Source organism: Sinohyriopsis cumingii, chromosome 7 (assembly GCF_028554795.1).
Source record: "Sinohyriopsis cumingii isolate HCF-2022 chromosome 7, ASM2855479v2, whole genome shotgun sequence".
Classification (NCBI taxonomy): domain Eukaryota; kingdom Metazoa; phylum Mollusca; class Bivalvia; order Unionida; family Unionidae; genus Sinohyriopsis; species Sinohyriopsis cumingii.
Genome location: NC_142967.1, coordinates 32,495,198 through 32,515,055, shown reverse-complemented (window position 1 = coordinate 32,515,055; position 19,858 = coordinate 32,495,198). Strand labels below are relative to the sequence as shown.

The 19,858-nt window shown below is 37.0% G+C and overlaps 1 protein-coding gene across 1 annotated transcript; it reads right to left on the bottom strand.

Annotated features, from left to right (window-relative positions):
• Positions 1-314: 314 nt before the first annotated feature.
• On the bottom strand, positions 315-5,953 carry LOC149794982 (verrucotoxin subunit beta-like). The gene is made up of 2 exons (XM_089964640.1): positions 5,739-5,953; positions 315-4,636 (listed from the first exon to the last, which is right to left on the bottom strand). The coding sequence occupies exon 2, from the start codon at positions 4,631-4,633 to the stop codon at positions 2,783-2,785; it is 1,851 nt and encodes a 616-aa protein (XP_089820766.1). The 5' UTR covers positions 4,634-4,636; positions 5,739-5,953; the 3' UTR covers positions 315-2,782.
• Between the last annotated feature and the right edge of the window lie 13,905 nt (positions 5,954-19,858).

Sequence of the window (19,858 nt, the reverse complement as noted above, 5' to 3'; positions counted from 1 at the left end):
CCAATAGTAAAAGCAAATATAATATACTCTGATTATTTTCACAATTCCATATTGTGCATTCATACATATCGAACCGAATGCATTTTACGAGTGCCCTATCTGTGGAAGAACCGTCATGTAAGTCTGATCTGATCTTGTTCTGATCTTATCTCTAAATCATGGCGTAAAAGTTTGTTTATTTTGTGTCTTTTTATAAGTTATGACACATTTTGATAGCTTCATTTTTTCTTAACATCTCTAACCATACTTTTTATACAGCACAAATAGTAGCACAGAGCCAAATTGTAACAACTTAGCAGTTTACAAAGAGACGATTTCAATGCTTCAAAAGTTTAATGTGAACAAAACAATGTCGGTATCTTGAGATTCTGCCTATTTGTTTACAAATTTGCATGGAATATAAGTATTATCAAAGCTAACTGCATTAAATAATCTCACAAATCTTTAAATGCGAAAACCTGACAATGTGCAATTTAATAAGTGAAAAGAAATTTACGATAATAATGTTAATGATTTTCTAGAAAACAAAAGCATTTAATACTTTTCAGCTTTCTAAAACAATAAAGCACCTGCAATGGAAAGGTTGAACAAAACTCTAAAGAACAGAGAGTGGATATATTTTACTCGAAAGTATAAATAGGGATGATGGCATGCCAAAGCTATTGAGCGATGCAATAAATATCAGCCATACATCAATATGTATGACTGAGATTGCTGCACGCATAAAGAAAACAGATATGAAGGTTTGAACAGCCTATTTGGATATTTAATAACTAATACTTCTGGAAAAACCATATTTAAAATTGTTTTGGAATATTGAAAATCAAAATAATTTTAGGAAAAGTCTCCATTCCTAATCTTTATGAGGAAATATTTCACATCATGCAATCAAGTCGTTTGCAGACTGGAAGACTTCAAGAGAAAGGGTTGGAGAGAATATTTGATGAATAAAACTCGTCAATGTATTACAAATAAGATGAAATATTTAAGTCTTGATAAGATAAAAAGACAATACGTATGAATGATACAAAACATTTACTCGCAAAACGGAGAGAAAGTGATGGCTCGGTCAGCTTTTTTGGAAAAAGTGGTAGACATTCTGGCATTAAAATAAATTGAGAAAGCATGATACATAAATTTGAGAGGTTTTCTTCAGGTAAAATGATTTTCGAGTACGATAAATACAAAATATGTGGTGCATTCGAATATGAAGGAATTTAAAATGCATGATATGTTAATCTGTTTACCATCAAACCAAATGGAAAAAGAGAAATTACACGAAAACATAATATAAGCAGCACGGTTTTGCAAGTGATTAATTTGATAACGTGTTTACAAAGCGCAATCTACACAATGCCTCGCCAGTGTAGTGTAGCAAGGTGTTACCGTAAAGAAGATAAGAATATTAGAGATAGGTCGAAACCAAGAAACAATCGCTTTTGCACGTGGAAAGTCATTTTAATTATAGAAGCAACTTAACACAACTTGTCTTATAACATAAATGCTACATTTATACTAAGATTTGACATTATTTACAAACCATCGATCTAAAAGCGAGCTTCTGTCGTTATTTCAGAGGTGGTTTGTTTTGTATTCATGACTGGCACAGCCCATATTTTGGCGTGATGACTTAGATGTCGAAGAACTTGTTCCCCTGACATTATTAGAAAAACTAGTTTGACTTTCATATTGTGGATGATGATGAGTGTATGTTTATATCCGTTTAGTATCAAAATGCAAAGATTGTATCAATGTACACTCAGTAATCTATTCAGTTACTTTACTGTTGGCTACTAGAAACCTAATTCTTGTTTGAGTTTTGTATAAATTCATGTAACATCCAAATAAACGAACTAAAACACAGAAAATGAACATGTCACCAAGCAATACTTTTACCAGCCAAGTGATTACGTCATATCAATTCGTGCAGGTAAAATTCGTTGTAATTAACTTCATAGTTACATTTTTTATTTTGATTTAGCTTTACTTTTTTTCTTAACTTTTTTTATTATTTTTTTTTTTTTTGCAAGGTGCCCATCCAATGGCATTATCTGGCTTGTACTTTCTGCACTTCCTATCTTAGATCATTTCTAAAACAGTGTTAGGAATCACTAGCATGAAGACTGTACATGATTCTTCAGAGCTTTTTGTATTTATTCGGACAAGGAATCTTTCTCTGTCTTAGGATCGTTCATTATATTATTCAGCGTCATCTGCAGCATAGTTATTAGTATTAGCTGTTCGTCTTATCCTCGTTTTTCCATTTTTCTCAATCCGACTTTTTGCATAAGGTGGAGATGAACATAGAGAGGTCAGTGGAAGGATATTAACTGTCATTGGGAATTCATTGCCTATCACCAGCTCAAGAAGTCTTTTACAACGTCGAATTCTGAGGAATCTTTCTCCATCACTAGATCACCATATATAGTATGCAGCTTCGTCTGCAACCAGTCTTGGCTTTCATTGACCGTCACCAGTTCTAGAATTCCTGTAAGAATACACATGACTTCCTCAAAGCAAATTAGATCTGATGAGACATGTACATTCCCGAAAACTTGAACCTTTAACTTATTTGGTATCATTTCTTCCATTATTTAATAAAGTACTTCGACTTCTCCTTGCAAAGAAACCACAACTTTCAGTTCAAATTTTTCCTCAACCTTAATCTTCTATTCTTTAGTTTCATATGTTATCTCCATTATCAAGCAAAACTGATAACAGTACGTTGTTCGAACAACAAGACATGTATTCCCACTCGTTTGTTATCAGTTCATAATGGTACTCAACTTTTTCTTTCAAAACGTGACATCAATGAACGGACGTTCTGTGATGCCATATGGCTACGCCTCTTATATAAGTCAGCTGGTGTGGCTTTGTAAGCACTGACGTTTGGTTCTCCTTCGTTTCCAAAGCCCAGAGACACACTCCTAGGCTCTGGACTTTTGTGGTAATATGGTTCAATGTCACCTGTTGATGTCCTAGACTCTGGACTTTTGTGGTAATATGGTTCAATGTCACCTGTTGATGCCCTAGGCTCTGGACTTTTGTGGTAATATGGTTCAATGTCACCTGTTGATGTCCTAGGCTCTGGACTTTTGTGGTAATATGGTTCAATGTCACCTGTTGATGCGTTGTACACATTGATTGTTGGTTCTGCATTTATTCCGTATCCCTTAAAGACACATCTAAACTTCGCAGGACAATTTTCATCATTTGCATATGCTAATGTTACAAAATCCTTGGCACATTTCAAAATCTTTCTTTGCATTTTCTCATCCTCGAATGGCAATGTAAATGATTCAAACCGTCGAGGTAACGAGCCGTCAGTGTCCGGATCGTACTTTTGCATTTCTTTTAATAGGGTATCCTCTACTCTAACAATGGGTATCTCTAACACAAAGACTTTACATCTTTCAAAAGGGATTAGACAATTGGTTTCGTCTGAGAGAATATCAACATTAATATTGCCGTCACCACTGCATCCATCGTCATTGCTGAATGTAAACATTCTCACCAGGTTTCTCATGAAACATACTTCTTTCTCCATTTTTGATACATACTTACCGAGAATTTCAGTTGAATATGGCGACATGTCGTGCTTCTTCAGAACTTTCTCTATTTGTATGGATCCCGATAAATCATTCTCCATCTTATAATCGCTTATTATATCATGCAACTTCATCTGCATCCAGATTTTGTGCATCTTCAGCAAGGTGGACAATCTTTTAGCTTTTCTTCGTATTCGCGGTTCTATAGTAGCGATATCAGAGGTCTGTATTCCACTGAGTGCCACTTCTGAGTTACTGATATCTTCAAATATTGCTGTAACAGAATTCAATACGTTTCCCTTAATCGGACTGCATACTTTAGGTAGGGATGGACATATAGAGGCTAGAGGAAGAAGATGAACTATCATTGGGCATTCGATATCTTTCACGAACTCGGGAATTCTTTTATAAATCCCTATGGCTTCTTCGAAGGAAGTCGGGTTTGACGGAATCTCTACATTCCCGATAGTTCTAACCGTCAACTTGTTCAATTTCTTTTCCTCCTTTGTTTCATACCATCCTTTGACCTCTCCTTGCAAGGGAGCCGCAACTTTCAGTTCCAGTTTTTCTTCAACTTTCAACTTCTCTTCTTCATTCTCACATGTTGTCTCCAGCATCAAGAAGAACTCATACCCATATGTCATTCGAACAACAACATGTGTAGCTCCACTGTTTCTGATAAATTCATTATAGCGCATAACTTTCTCTTTCGAAAAGTGATTCATGGATACGAATTTGTCCTTTGTTGTACCTCTTGTCACAAGTACTAGCCTCGCTTGTGCCTTTGAAGTTTTCCTTTCCTTAAGAAATGCACCAGAGCCTTTGACGTCCACTTTGTTCGCTAAAACGGTGATTATCAAATTGCCTCTAATGTCGAGAGAATCCAGCTTTGATTCCAAAGAATCGTTTGTAGTCACATATGTTTTGCGTGTGGGGTTGTCGCACACGCATACATTTGCTTTTCTGTCTTCATATTCCAGTAGTGAAATTCCTGGAACTATTTGGTTCGTGTTTGCATTATATAATGTACCAAGCTCGAAAGGAAGTCCCAGAGCTGGTAACTCAGCAAGCTTTTGTCCTGCCATAATCTGAAACGAAATTTGAAAAGGTACTAAAATGATTGTACAATCTTTCTTTTCTGCGTTTTGCCAAATCAGCATTGCTATTAAAAGTATGAGAAGACTTTTCCAAACTAATGTATATATAACAAACGTGAACAAATATATATGTAACTGAAATTAATTCTAAAGGAATAAAGAGACAATAAGAAATTTCCACAAGCACTTTAAAGTTTATATGGACACTGTTAATAAGGAAAGAGTTTCTAAAACTTCAAATTACTTCCTTTAATCAAACAACAGTATTAGATAAAGTCAAGCTGTAGAAAGCATGCGGGTAAATTTATGGCGAATAAACATACATAATATAATCCTTCATTACTTAATATAGGCCTTGCAATTAATAAATATCGGAGGTTCTTCCGTTTATCAAATACAAACAGCGTAAAAACACTTTACAAAGCAAGCCAATTCTTGCTTTTAGAAGACCTAAGAAAAAAGATTTTGTATCAGAACTAAACCGATAGAAAATATAAAAATATGTCTTTCATCATCTAAATATAACAAACGTCTCTACTCTAAATGTACAAATTTTAGAGAAAGTACCTGTTTTAGTGGTTCCAATTTAAAAGAAGTGTTTCTTTACGACATAACACTGACTGCATATCAACTAATATCATTTATTTGATAACCTGTAAATAATGTAATATGCAGTATATTTGACAAACACTTCAACAAGTTTCTAAGAGAACGAATATTCATTGTTTTCATATAAAAAATTATATGGAATCTCAATTTTGCTCAATACATTTTAAAACAAATAATAACTCTTTACGTGAAGTTTTGTTCATGCCAGTCGATATTGTGCATGGAGAGATAACAGACTGATTAAAGAAAGTTACCGGATTCTTAGGTTAGATACTTTGTATCCCAATTGCCTTAATACTAAGGTACTGTATAAAACTGTATACAATTTTAATAAAAGTATTGATATGCTGTATACATATATATCGTTTACAAATATATAAGTATATGCATCAGTGTTTGTCTCCATATTATAATTTTATTGACTAAACGAGAAAGACAAAACATGACGTCGTTTTTAAGAAAAGTGTGAAATATAAATACTTACAGTAAATATAAAAGCCTTGTTTCGTATAGAATTCGCAAGCCTCCTGAATCAACCCTCCAGTCAATAGTCTTCCGAAACCTTGTATTTATTCTTTCCCAGCAAAACCGTTGCAAATATGACATACAGCGGCAGATGAAGGTAAAACCTAATTGGTCCTACTGCATTATGCCATCGACTGTATGACGACTGAGCGTTTTGTATTATTATTCGTAGCAGAGGACTCGAACCACTGAATGGTTTTATCGGTCCTCATATCCATTTTTTGTTGGTGGGGGGGCATATTTTCCTGGAATAGCTGTTGAACAAAATCGAATTGTAGGTCGGGCTTTTTTCTGTAAACGTAACGGCTTTGTAATTGCATCATATGTAAAGAACGATGTGCAATATCTCTTATATATCTCCCTCCCTGTCCCCCTCCCCTTCTCCAAAACGTACTTTCACTTTGCTTTCGAAATATGCGAGACGTTAGAGTCACCATGTATAGGCATTTATTATTAATTTAAAAGTGTACATTCAAAACAGCGATACATGTTATGTTGCACTGCCGTTTCATTATGGCAAATGTGAGTTATATTAAATCGGGACAACAAGCATTGCATTAAAAGCAACCACTCCAAATATCATATATAGGGAACGACAGGAAAGTGTAAGAGGGATTTGTCATTATAATGTTACTAAGCTGGCATTAACTATAATACTGTTTGTCGAAAATTAATCTCAAAGTAAGAAATTTCGGTAACTATAAAAGATACTTACAATAATTCAACCAATTATTACATAGCTAGTTGGTTACTTATGCATGCAAAGTTAATTTTGGGGAAATTAAAAACTTAGCAAAATTTGGTTGATAAAAACCTCTGCCGTATTGATGCTTAAATAATTTATACCTTGATGTCTATATGTTTATCTATCCATTTTTCTTCCTTTCTTCATATCCGTTAATATGTTTACCTGTCCCGTTCATGAGAACCTTATTCAAAACAATTCATGATAAATATAGTTTTCCACGTTCTGATTATATATGACAATTAAATCTAGATGAAATTATGAATTAGTTATATACTGCAATCAACGTTTTTGCTGGAATAAAACCCCTTTAAAGTGCACCCAAGACAAGTACCTGAACAACTACAGATTGTGATACAATACATTTTCATACTTTGAAATTCTCTAATAACTTTCAAACAAATAACGAAAATTTCGTTATCTAATGCATCTGTTGCAGTTCACATTATCTTTAACATTTCTTACAGTCCCCGCGGGCCTGATAAGCCGTCCTGAACGTGGTAAGAAACGACTGTTGGAGCCAGTCTTTTTGCTGTATGATGTATCTCGTGATAATATTGCAGACCACAGCTTTTTTTAAAAATTATTTGTAATAGTGCAGTTAACGATAATAAAAATTGAGCCGTATATATTAGTCAAGGAATACAATTCATTTCAGCATTGGGAACAGTCATGAGTTAGTTGTCTCCCCTGAGCTGTGTTTTGCTCTTCCTTTTTTCCACATGTACACGGAATTAGTTATGGTACGAATTAATATGTCGGACGATCCAAATAACAAAAAATATCGGATAAATAAGGTAAACAATATTTAAAACGCATTTGTACAATCATATGCAAAAATTCTGGTATTCAGTACAAGAAATATTTAATTTATTTCAGCATATGTAAGGAACATGTTAAATTTTTGTTATAGTAGACTGAAAAAGAATCACACTAGGCTACTCCGTTGATATTCATAGTCTCTTGTTATTACCCCCTCCACGAAGTAGGGGTATAATATTAGTACTAGCTGACTGCAAGCAAGTATAAAAATAGAGCTCACAACACTAATACACGAATATCAATCCTCAAGTCAAAGTTCATATCACCACCATTATGTGTTCCCATGAATCTAGATGATGGTTGATTACTCAATATATTGCTGTCTATTTTATTTTTATTTGGCATCTTGAATAAATGTGCATAGCAAGCATAAAAGACCTGACTCTGTCATACTTTTAATTCAGTTTACTTCATAAGGTGTATATCATAAATAAAGGGTCAATGATGTCTGGTGTTGTATTACAAGCTTTCAAGAAAAAAGGTACCATACGGTCAAAACCATTACAATTTATTTGAAGGGGAATGGTATGATCAACATTTGCCTGAGAGGAATTGGACTACTATTCATTTCCACATAAAACGTACTGAAAATATATTAAAAATACAACTAATTACTTCATTAAACTGGCATACAAATCACACATGCTTTCATACATTTGAGTGGGTGAAGTTTCGTTCAGACTATGAAAACAAAACAGATGTTTTGTGCTGATAAACAGGGACTCCCTTGTGGCACTTAATAAACTAGCCTAGAAATAAGTGTGGATATTCTATTTTGTCAGTATGAATTTAAATAACAAATCACCAACCTTCGCTTCGCAGATAATATTGATGGTTTAGCTGGAGATGTAAAAGAACTGACTGACTTGGTTGAGCGCCTCGACACAACCTCTGCAGCATAAGGTATGGAGATTAGCACCGAAAAAAAAACAAAGTGATCACAAACAACACTAACGGCATCAGTGAAGAAATAAAGATCAGTGGACAGAAGCCGGAAAGAGTCACAAGCTTCAAATACTTGGGCTCAGTTATCACATATGAGGGTTCCAAACCGGAACTACTTTGCAGGATTGCCCAGACAACAGCAGCAATAACGAGGTTGAGACAAATATGGAAAGATACCAACATTGCTTTTGGTTCCAAAATAAGGCTGATGCGCTCAATTGTCATATCCATCTTTCTGTATGCTTGTGAAACATGGTTACTCCCATCGGATCTACAAAGAAGGATTCAAACCTTCGAAATGAGATCCTACCGCAAGATCAAGGGCATGTCATACAATGACCATGTAACCAACTAAGAAGTCCACAACAGGATCCAACGAGCCATCGGGTTCTATGAAGTCCTCTTGACCACTGTAAAAAAGAAGCGTAAACTGAAGTGGTACGGTCATGTCTCAAGATCATCTGGACTGGTAAAAACAATCTTGCAAGGCACAGTGCAAGGGCGCAGAAGAAGATGCAGACAGAAAAAGAGATGGGAAGACAATATTAAGGAGTGGACAGGCATGGGATTTGGAGATTCATTAAGGGCAGTAGAGAACAGGGAAAGATGGAGAGAATTGGATGTAAAGTCAACTGTGGTGCCCCAACGACCTCTTGGGTTAATAGATTGATGATGATGATGATGATGATGATGATGATGATGATGATGACGACGACAACGATGACGACGACGACGAAGATGAAGACGGCTATGATGATGATGATGACGATGGCGATGGTGATGATGATGACGATGGTATTGGTGATGATGATATTTTGTCACAATGAAATTAAGTAATGGATATTTTTTAAAAAAACTGTATCTTTTTTGTGAACTATAGTACATAGACTGAAGTTTACGAAATGTCAAAATGAAAAAGAAATCCTTTTACAAGCCAAAGGATACATCTCGATATATTTAGTGTGCGAGTTTTTATTCCCCCGTCTCTAGACTGGTTCTCTGGCTGTAAAATAATTTTGGTCCGATACCTAAATGTCTCCCAATCCTAAAGACTGAATCCTTGGGAGATTACATGGAAACAATCGTGATCTCTTTCCCATAACCATATGGTAAAAGTTGAAAAGAGGCAGTTTGAAGAAGAAGAAAAACATGACCTGATCAAAATGCACTTCTATTTAATACTGGAATCAGGAAAGATGCATACCTTTCTTCGTGCACTTTAATTTTGCGTGATAATGAGAGAAATGTATCTAAGTATCCAGAAACAACAAGACAGTGTATATTTAAAACACGATAATATCAATAAATGCCATTATTATTATTATTATTATTATTATTAGTATAACACAAGTCAAAATACACATTTCAGTGCACAATTTAAAGGATGTTAATCATCATGAAACATTTAAAGTAAAAGCAAATCAAGAATGGTCAGATATTGAGAGACGGAATCCTTGGGATCATTGCATAAACTACAATTAAAGTAGGAGGCCAAATCCAATGGATCTGTTCTAAAAGCATTCCATGACAAAAGTGGTGCTGGCTATAACGTAACAAAAATCTGAAGAGATTAAAAGATATGAGATCTTGAACAGATGAATTTTGGAATGACTTTAAGTATCGTCTGCCATTTGTAAATGATATTACAAACTATAGAGGAGCCCCGAGTGGCCGAGTGGTTAAAGCGCTCACCGTTACGGATCACTGCCATCTCACCTGTCTGCGTGAGTTCGAATCTCAGGCTCGGCTAACGATGGTACCTGAGAAAGCCTGCCAGTAGCTTCTCGTGGGTCGGTGGTTCTTTCCGGGCTTTTCCAGGGTTCTTCCTCCACCCTACAACAACAACAACAACAACAACAACAACAACAACAAATATTGATAACTTTTGAGGGAAGACAACCAAACATACGACATTGTCTTATAAATTCATTAGGCATGAAACTGTTTGTGCTATTTTGACATTATCTTTGTATTCATTGTTATGACCTCTGATCAACAAAGATTTTATACTAAGTACTTTGCACTTCTCCTTCTTAAGCAAGAGGGATAAATACTCACTGAATAACGTAATTTCTTTTTCTTCATATATTACAGGGTTTTGATCAGAACATCGGTATAACCCGGTACCAGAAACAAGGCATATTAATTTCAGTTTCTGAGTTCATAAATTAGATTACCTATGGAGGGATTTATATTTACAATCGTGCTAACACTGTAGTGTAACAATCAATTAATGTCCATTCATTTGATGTTCATTGCATGGATTTTAATTAATGCAGGATGTTATTTTATAGCCATTTAATTTATGTTTTGAGACTATGTACATATTTGTACATTTTTAAAGTACACTTTCAAACCACTAACAATAACGATTGATTAGAATTTAGCATATCATGACTATTCTCTCAGCACTGATGTGCTACTGTTCGAACAGCAGGATGACGATCAATTTAAATCAAAAAGAAGAAAGATGACAAGAAACCAAAGCGATTTAAATCCCGATTAAGATTTCTTAAACTAACCTCTAATTTTATGACGAAAATACAAAATCTACCGAGAAAAAGATCGGGTCGACAACCCTTTTACCCAGGCTCGTCACAAATGAAATTAAAACTATTGGTAAATGGATAAAGGTAGGGCATGGGGTCTAAAGACTACCAATATATCCTTTGGACTTCGAATCCTGCAACATATGACGCTGACCCTGATAGTCACGATGTGGGAGTGGGAGGTAGGTGTCTCGCCTTCTCCATCATAACTGTCAGTGTCGATGTCTTACTTTGGATGACTATTGGACCCCCATTCGTATAGCCATTTACCGATAATCTTAATTTCATTGATATGGAACCCCAGTAGGTAGCCTAGCCTGTGAGTGAACACGAAAGTAGGCTTAAAGAAGTGAAAATTGGTTACTTACGAATCTAAACAATAATGAATCGCCCAAATTTACTTTAACTTCGTCCACAGGGGGCCTTGTACATTAAATTTTAGCACTGATCTTTTGCGCAGAGATTCTACTTTTTTAGGCCTGCCTCGAATTTGAGGTTATTTGTATGCCCACTATGTCATTTTAGATTGGCCAATGATGCGGCGGTATTTCATTCAGTCCATTGCACAGGCATGGTAATCGGGCGCGTTCGTGGGCATGTCCAGCGGTAACGTTGGAAAACGGGCAGAAATTTAATAAAGATGGGATAGTGAATCAAGTGAGATATGAGCCCCTGCGAATCCATCTATGAAACCATCAAACCTCGGAGTAAATTGTATGCCCAACAGAACAAAACATCCGTTGCTTCGAAATAAAGCTTTAAAACTAGTACGAAATACTTTAACAAGCAAATTAAAAATATAGGAATTAATAGAATTATACAGAATTGCAATTATAAGCGTTTAATGCTGTTTTTCTGCTTTTATCATGGTATATACTGTCAGTTACCGAATCTCAAAGATTAGGCTTCATACAGTTTATAACACGTCAACCAATCCCCCTGCCTGATATGCTATTAAAAATTGCTTATTATCTCTACGTGGAAATACATATTTACCACTGCGCAAATTTAAATAAAGGAAACACAAACTTCTAGCAGAGACACGAAACTGGGAAAATACCAGGTCACAACAACAATGGCATCATTCTTTTTTCTCGAGAAAAACTCCATTTGCTTCTGTCCATTCTTTTGAAGTGAGCAAGCAATTTTGGAAACTTTCCTTATATTAGACCAAATGTTGTGAAATTTAAAAGACTGCTTTCAACATGAATTAATTCTACGCTGGGAAAATTCTCGAAATTCGTGAACATTGTATAAAGAAATTGGCAAACCTGCTATTACGGTAATAACAAATGCATATATATGCTTTCTACGATACCCAACTACAATCAAATATGTTTGACTGTCTACGGACTTAAGCATAATTTTTAAGAACTGTAACTGGTAGTGCTCTTTGGAAAACTTGCTGCATATTTTACATTTAATAAATGTATATTTAACCTCATTCAAGAAACGACATTACATTATATTACATTCTACTACATTCTATTACACTCTGCTAAAGATTGCATAATATCTGATTGCTACTCAATACGAATCTGCTACTAATCTGTCATAGTAACGTACTGGGTGAGTAATCGATTGATAAAAGTTCAGCAATTAGGTCAACTATTCAGGATGCGCAGTTATACATTTCGCTTAGTTCTTGTTTCCAAAATACTACATATTTTCAATCCACTCATCATCGTCACACAGCTATGATACATAATTTCAAAGGCAACATTTAAGAGCATTCAATCTGTCTCTACAGTTTTCTTACGTATAATCCGATGAAGAACGCCCCACAATCGTGTGAATTTGATTGGATTCCGACATCACTGCTGCGTGTGTGCTTATATGCAATATTGCCGTCACTAGCTGATGTTATTAATACTTATTTCTCATCATGGAAATTCCCATCATTTTTCAAAACCGCCATCGTAAAACTGATTTAAATAAACCATCACTTTACCCTAAAAATTAAAACACGCTACCGCCCTATTTCTAATTTCTCATTCATGTACAAAATCTCAGAAAAATGTGTTCTGTCCCAACTTGTATCTCATCTGAATTTAAGTAGTCTTGTAGCAAATTTATAGTCCGCATATCGCCCTTGCCACAATGCCAAAAATGCCTTCCTAAAAGTAGTGAACGACCTTCTCTCTGCTTTGCACAGTGGCAAGATTACAGTTCTCGCCCTCCGTGACTTATCTGCAGCACAATACACCATGATATATTACTTCATGCTCTCCATCATGTAGCTGGCATACGTGATACAGCCTTACTATGTCTCAAGTCATGTTTAGTTGAAAGGGCACAAACTGTGTCCGTAAATGGAAAGCAATATTTCCCAGTTTATCTATATCTGGTTTTCGACCGGTTTCTGTTCTTTAGCAGCAGAGGGGGCGAATCCCACAACTTTTAGAAGCCTAAACTCGGTTCCAGTTTGTCCACAACTTTTAGAAGCCTCCAAACGCCAAAATGGGTACTTTATAAAACTCGTTGACGCTAGTAAACGCAATTATCGCCGTTGTTGCTGCGTTTTGTTGTCGTCGCCCTCTCTGCTGCTCTGAATTAAAAATTTAAGTTAACAATAATGGCCAACATTGGAGAAGCATATTCCGCTAGACTAGCTCAAGAGCGACTAGAAGCAATAAAAAATTTCTTCCTGTGAGAGATTCTGTAAGACAAAAACTAAAAGAACGGCAGCAAGCACAAGTTGAATTTGCGACAGGTGCAGAACAATTATTTAAACCCGTCACAACAGCTACTGAAAAAGCTGCAGTGGTCACTGAAAGAGCTTTACTGGGAGATCCTAAGGATGATATTAAGGATGAAGAGGAACGATAAAAGGGTATTCTTTCAGTGCTAAACAAACCGCCGAGCAAACTGAAAAAAATTGCTAGAAGAACAAAACAAACAAGAAAGATTTTACAAGATCTTCCAACTGATATAGCTGCAGCTCAACTTCCACCCGCCGCCGAAGAAGGCACTGAAGTCGCCGAAGCTGCTGCACCCAAAGAAAGTGTTGAACTGACTGCAAAATTTGATCAGGGTTTTATTGAAATCCTTAAGAACACACCAGAAGGAGAATTACTTAAAGTGATATTAGCAGGTTTATATAAGAAAGTTGAAGTTTTAAGCCCGAAATATAAGTCCACGACTGATGACAATTTTGTTAGATGGGTGTATCGTGTATACTATGACAAAAAAGCGGTCAAATCTAACGATCCAAAATACTCAAAACTTGTAAAGTCAATGCGGGAGCTTCACGAAGGTATGCAATCACGAGATCCTCCACCTCCCTATTCACCGCCTGAGCAAACTTCATCGATGCAGCAACAAGAGAAATCTCGGTCTACACCTGTAGGACTTTTTACCCGTAAAGCTCTTAATACTTTTCTGACCGGGATAAATTACTCAATATTGCTGCATATGGTTATGATTCTAGAAAAAATTATCTGAAATCTCAATACGTTAAAAAAAATAGAGCTCGAAGACTGGGTCCTTTTATTATATTTTGCTTCTTAAAATTTACCTATTGATCCAAAAGATTCCGGGTATAAAGAATTTGTAAAAGATGTAGAAACCAAAAAACGACCACAATCACCAGAAGTATTTTACGATACGCCCGACATCGGCGCAACTGGCAGTGGTCTGGGGGTGATTTTACTTGTCCTAACAATATTATCAATGACGTATCACGGTTAGAAGTTCTCATCGGAGGAAGACGTGCAGGAAATAACTCACCAGAAATAATTAATGAAGCAGCTGATATCTGTCAGCGATTATTTCGCGACGGCATCATGGATACTAACATCTATCGAGAACTTATTGATGAACTCGCGGACAGCGATTAGAGAAATAACAATTAAATAAAATGATTGTACACAATTCCCATCGTAGACCAGTTATGGTCAGGGTTGTAAATTCACGACTACCAGTATACAGGATGACATATGGAAACGGATTCGGTGATGTTGTTCAGGGTTTATTCGCGAGGATGGCACCTAAAGCAATACCAATTGCAAAACAATTATCAATGAAGGCTATTGATATTATCAAAGATAAAGCTACTGGCGCTGTTGGTAGCGCTGTCAGTAAAGCATTCTTGGCAATCAAGGACAAACTAGCACGATTAATACGCAGGGCCCCACCACCAGTAAAATTACCAGCCACCGCAGACATGCCCGTGGATGTTAGTAAGGTAATAAACGAAGCCGCAAATCAAAAACTAGCAGCGCTGATAAATCCTGAACAAATGAACACAAATTTGGTGGCGGGAAGTGGTCTTCGTTTTAGACGATAACTTCTGTAATAAAATGTTTAAACTGGAATCCGACCCAGCATTCGACATGGACGAACGGGTCCTTAAAAGTTAATCAGTGCGTGATTATCGGTATTATTCTTATGACGCACGAGAACCAAATAAACGTGGACGAATTGAATTACAGGTTCAGGATACAGGTAGATATTTCTTGCCCGCTGAAGCATTTATTGAAGTAGAAGGAGAAATTATTAAAACAGATGATACAGAATAAGGACCTAATGTTAAAATCGGTTTTGTCAATAACGGAATTTTGGCCTTGTTTAGTGCTATCTACATGATTGATGGAAAAAATATTGAATCGATTCAGAAGGATTTCGATGTTGCTACAACAATAATTGGTCTAGCAAGATATTCTGATGATTATACAAGATCAGCTGGTCCATCAATGATGTTTGCCAAGGACGCATCTAATTTTCCTAACAATGATCAGTTTATTATTAGACGACCAAAAAACCGTGCTGCCCCCAATCCTGCTGATATCGACGTGAAAGACATGATTATTAGCGCTAATGCAGAATTTAATTTAGGTTTCGCTGCACGTAGCAAATGTTGAAAGGTAATCGTACAAATTTTTCATGTGTCATTCCGCTGTCGCACATCTTTGGATTTTGCAGAGATGTCAGAAAGGTAATTTTTGGATCAAAACATATAGTTGTGCTTGTTAGAAAAAATAACGATAATGATGCTTTATGGCGACCTATTGGTGACCCTGGTATGGTAGAAATAACAAAACTATCACTGTGGATGCCGGTAATGACTCCTGCAATTACTGAAGAACAGCGACTGCTTTCTTTTATGGATCAAGGCCGTAAAAGGTTGTTATCGTGGCTCACAACAACCACAGATAGCATTCAAAGTGCCAATAACGGTTTATTTACATGGCATATGGCATCACAGCAGGGGGTTTCCGCGCCGCGACATAGTTTTATTGCTTTTCAGGATGCTGCACGAGTAGGTGATCAAACCCGTTTGCATATGATATTTGATCAACTTGGTATCACTGACGTTTCTCTGAGAATAAACGGACATCAAGAACCGTCTGAGAACATACTGTTAAATTTTGATAATAATCATGTTGCACGTGTATACCAACGATTGGCAAAATATCTAGCACGTGATCTAAATATCGATACTGGTTTGCAAATATCACAATTGGATTTTTGTATCTCATTATCCAATTTATTACTTCTCACTGGAGCATCTTGATTTAACTAGACAGTCTGTCGTTGATATACACTTTCGGGCTGTCGTGAATAGAGATCTGCTAGCAGCAGGAGCTATAGCTAATTACAGAGCAATCGCTGTTATACTTTCTGATAGAACAATGTTACTTGAAGGTGCTGGCGGCCGAATGAGATTCGTTGATGCACCAGTGGAAAACTTGTAGTTTTCCGAAAATATGTAACAATTAGATCAATCTCGTATTAAATAAAATGTCATGCAGTCACGTTAATGTCACTCTGACTTCTGGTCAGGCTAAGAAATTACAATCGAAACACGCCAGCACATGTGGGACAAAAATAATTTTAAAACATGATCAAATCGCTAATGGCGGTCCAAACAAACTGTCATTAACTAAAACACAACTTAATCATTTCAATAAAGCAAAGCAGGCGAAAACTGGGACTCAGCTTGATTTCTCTCCAGCCGCGGTCAAAAATATGGTTAAAACCGGCGGTATATTTCCTCTTCTCGCGGCAATACCAGCGTTGATAGCCGCTGCTGCCCCAGCTGTTGCCAAAGCCGCCGCGCTAGGAGCTGTTGGAACCGCTGCTGGAATGGCACTAAAGAAAGCAACTGGAAAAGGATACAAAAAAAGGGACACGGGCTAAGACTTCCAGGAACTCCGCCATCATGGTACCCAAAACGGTTCTAAAAACCGCTGGTTTTCTACTGATGTCCAATTTTGATTGGCTCGATGGTGTTAAACAATTAAATATAAAAAATATCAGAGGCGTCTTTATGCGAGATCAATTACCACAACAACCGAATAATCCAGAAACCGGAATTATTAATCTTGATAACAGCGATGGTCCAGGAACTCACTGGGTTGCTTACGTGATCGATCCACGTGGAATTATCTATTTTGATTCGTATGGGTTGGCACCGCCAGTTGAATTTCTCCGATATACAAAAGACGTCCCCGCGAAAGTTTGGTACTCAACGCTGCCAACACAAACACTGACCGATCCTCCGATATGTGGCCAACAAGTATTAAATGTTCTTGATGCGATATCAGCGTCAATCAAACCACCTCACAAAGTCGTGCACGAGTATACCACGGGTCGATTTAAACAGTTTCCTATCAAATAATGGTTGATATTTATGGAAGATCTCTTCTCAACAGAAAAGTAAAGCGCACCGATGTGGATTTATCAAAATATGCGACCAAGGATGAAGTCGATAATCTTTTAAGTCTAACCGGATAGACCCAGATGAGGTTGTTATTTTTCAGGACCGGCACAGAAAACTAAAAACCAGCGATATCAAATGGCATGAAATAATTCGTAGGGTTATTGGAGCTACTTCGGGTAACCTTCCTGTGTTCACTGACAGCGGAAAAATCAGAGATTCGCTGATATCAATCGCGGCGCTTCGAGATGATACTCAAAAGGCTGCAGGGGAACGTGTAAAAAAGACCGGTGATACAATGACAGGTTACCTCAATCTCAACGGTAATAAAATAACCGTGTTAGCGGATCCAACATCCCCGGAAGATGCCGCAAACAAACAATATGTTGACGCAAGCGCTAGGGCCGTTGACGGTAAACTAACCACGTTGCGGGCCGAGTATGATGTTCACGTGGGTGCGTTCACAAGACTTCGAAGAAACTTTCAAAAAACCGATGATGCCACGGATAAGTTCTTTGGATCTCCTCCCATTATCGACATGAAACTTTCTGATATCAAAACCAACATTGACACGATCATAGAAACACGGCAAGATATCGTAGCGGCGATTCCTGAAATAGTTAACAAAACCAGTTTGATTAAAATCCCACCTGGAGTTACTCCTGAGCATTTTACCAACATAGTGTACACGGTATAATCTGGATTTGCAACATGGTCTAAACAAAATAATACGTTCAAATACATCGCAACAGCCACTGGTGTGTACAGGTTTTCTGTGTTCAGTGCCGCTAAAATTTGAGATTTGTACAACAAAATATCCCTGGCGACATTCCACCGACAGGTTTTCTGGTGTTGTGTTGTTGTATAAAATAAAGGAACCGAAGAGGATTTTATGTTGGTAGCAGCTGATGAGACATTAAACGCAACATCTTACTGGTGGTGTTTGGAATTTGTAGCTGAGACACCTCAATTGTTTACTGCGTAATATAATAAATGCAACGATGGCAGATGCTCAGCAATATAGATATGATCAAGTACGCGAATGGCAGTCAGAGTTAAAAAATACCATCAACGAATGCACAGCAAAGGTAAAAAAATACAAGCGACGTGTGATCGTTTAGACACAATAGTGTATTCAGTGTCTGCGTTAGTTGCATCCACAGGAGCATTATTGTCTGCGTTAACACCAGTGACAACTGCAATCGCGGTCACAATTGCAGTTTCAACATCAACGACAATTGCAGGAGTTGCAATTTTATTGCGAAAAAAATATGCTCGTGTGCGCTAACAAAATTGCACGAATATGAAAAGTTAAACAGCGCGGCCACAAGCACCTACTCAAAATTGTCGTCGCTGATATCATCCAGTCTTGACAATACAACAATATCAGATTCCGAATTCGCCGAAATGGCAAAGATGTACAACGACTACACTCAAAGTACAAAGTACTTCGATTTGAAACGAAAGCAGATAAATAACAACAATGTCAACGGAATTGCTTCAACCGATAGTCGAAAATACAAGCCGGGCGCGAACATCTCCAGACTGGCACTCCAGACTGGAATGTCGTTGGGTTACCAACCGGGTCTTATCAAATCAAAGAAATCAATGAGGAATTACAACGTCGAATAAAAAATATTGCAACAAAGGAATCCAAAATAGCAATAACTGTTCATGAGCCAACGCTGTCATCCGCGATCGAAATAAATACCCCAGACTACGCTATGGATATATATAATAGTTCGATCAGAACAGTATTAGGATGGCCTGAAGTCGCTCCACCGGCGCCACCAATACCACCAACGCCTAAAAAGTCTGACTATGTCACTAACAATAAGTCATATTATGAAATTACCCCGTCATATAAACAACGTCTGGATAATATAAAAAGTTCAACGTTAGGTAGCAGGATTGGCTTCTTCGGCAAGGACCATATTCAGTGGCAGTTTATTCATGAACAAGATCCCCGAGGAGAAACTAGCTCTTTTATTCTTTACCTAAGCGACATTATTGAATATTTTGGAGAAATTAAGGAGTTACATAAAACACAACTAACGCGACTACGGCAGATCATCCAAGAGCATCTTTTTGATATAACAAGTTCACGCAGCGAAATTATTACGCGGATTGAAATATTAAATCAGCTTGTCGCCGACATGGAATATATTAACCAGCGAGCAATTCAGTCAACAATTGATTACACTGACGACATAAATCGCTATAAACAACAATTTCTAGCCAATTACTCGCTAACAGAAGCCACGCTGCCGAATTTTAAATTTCCCTGATACAACGTGTCGGAGCTGAAGAAATCAGTCACCGACCTCATCAATGAGTTTTTCAATGACATACTCGCA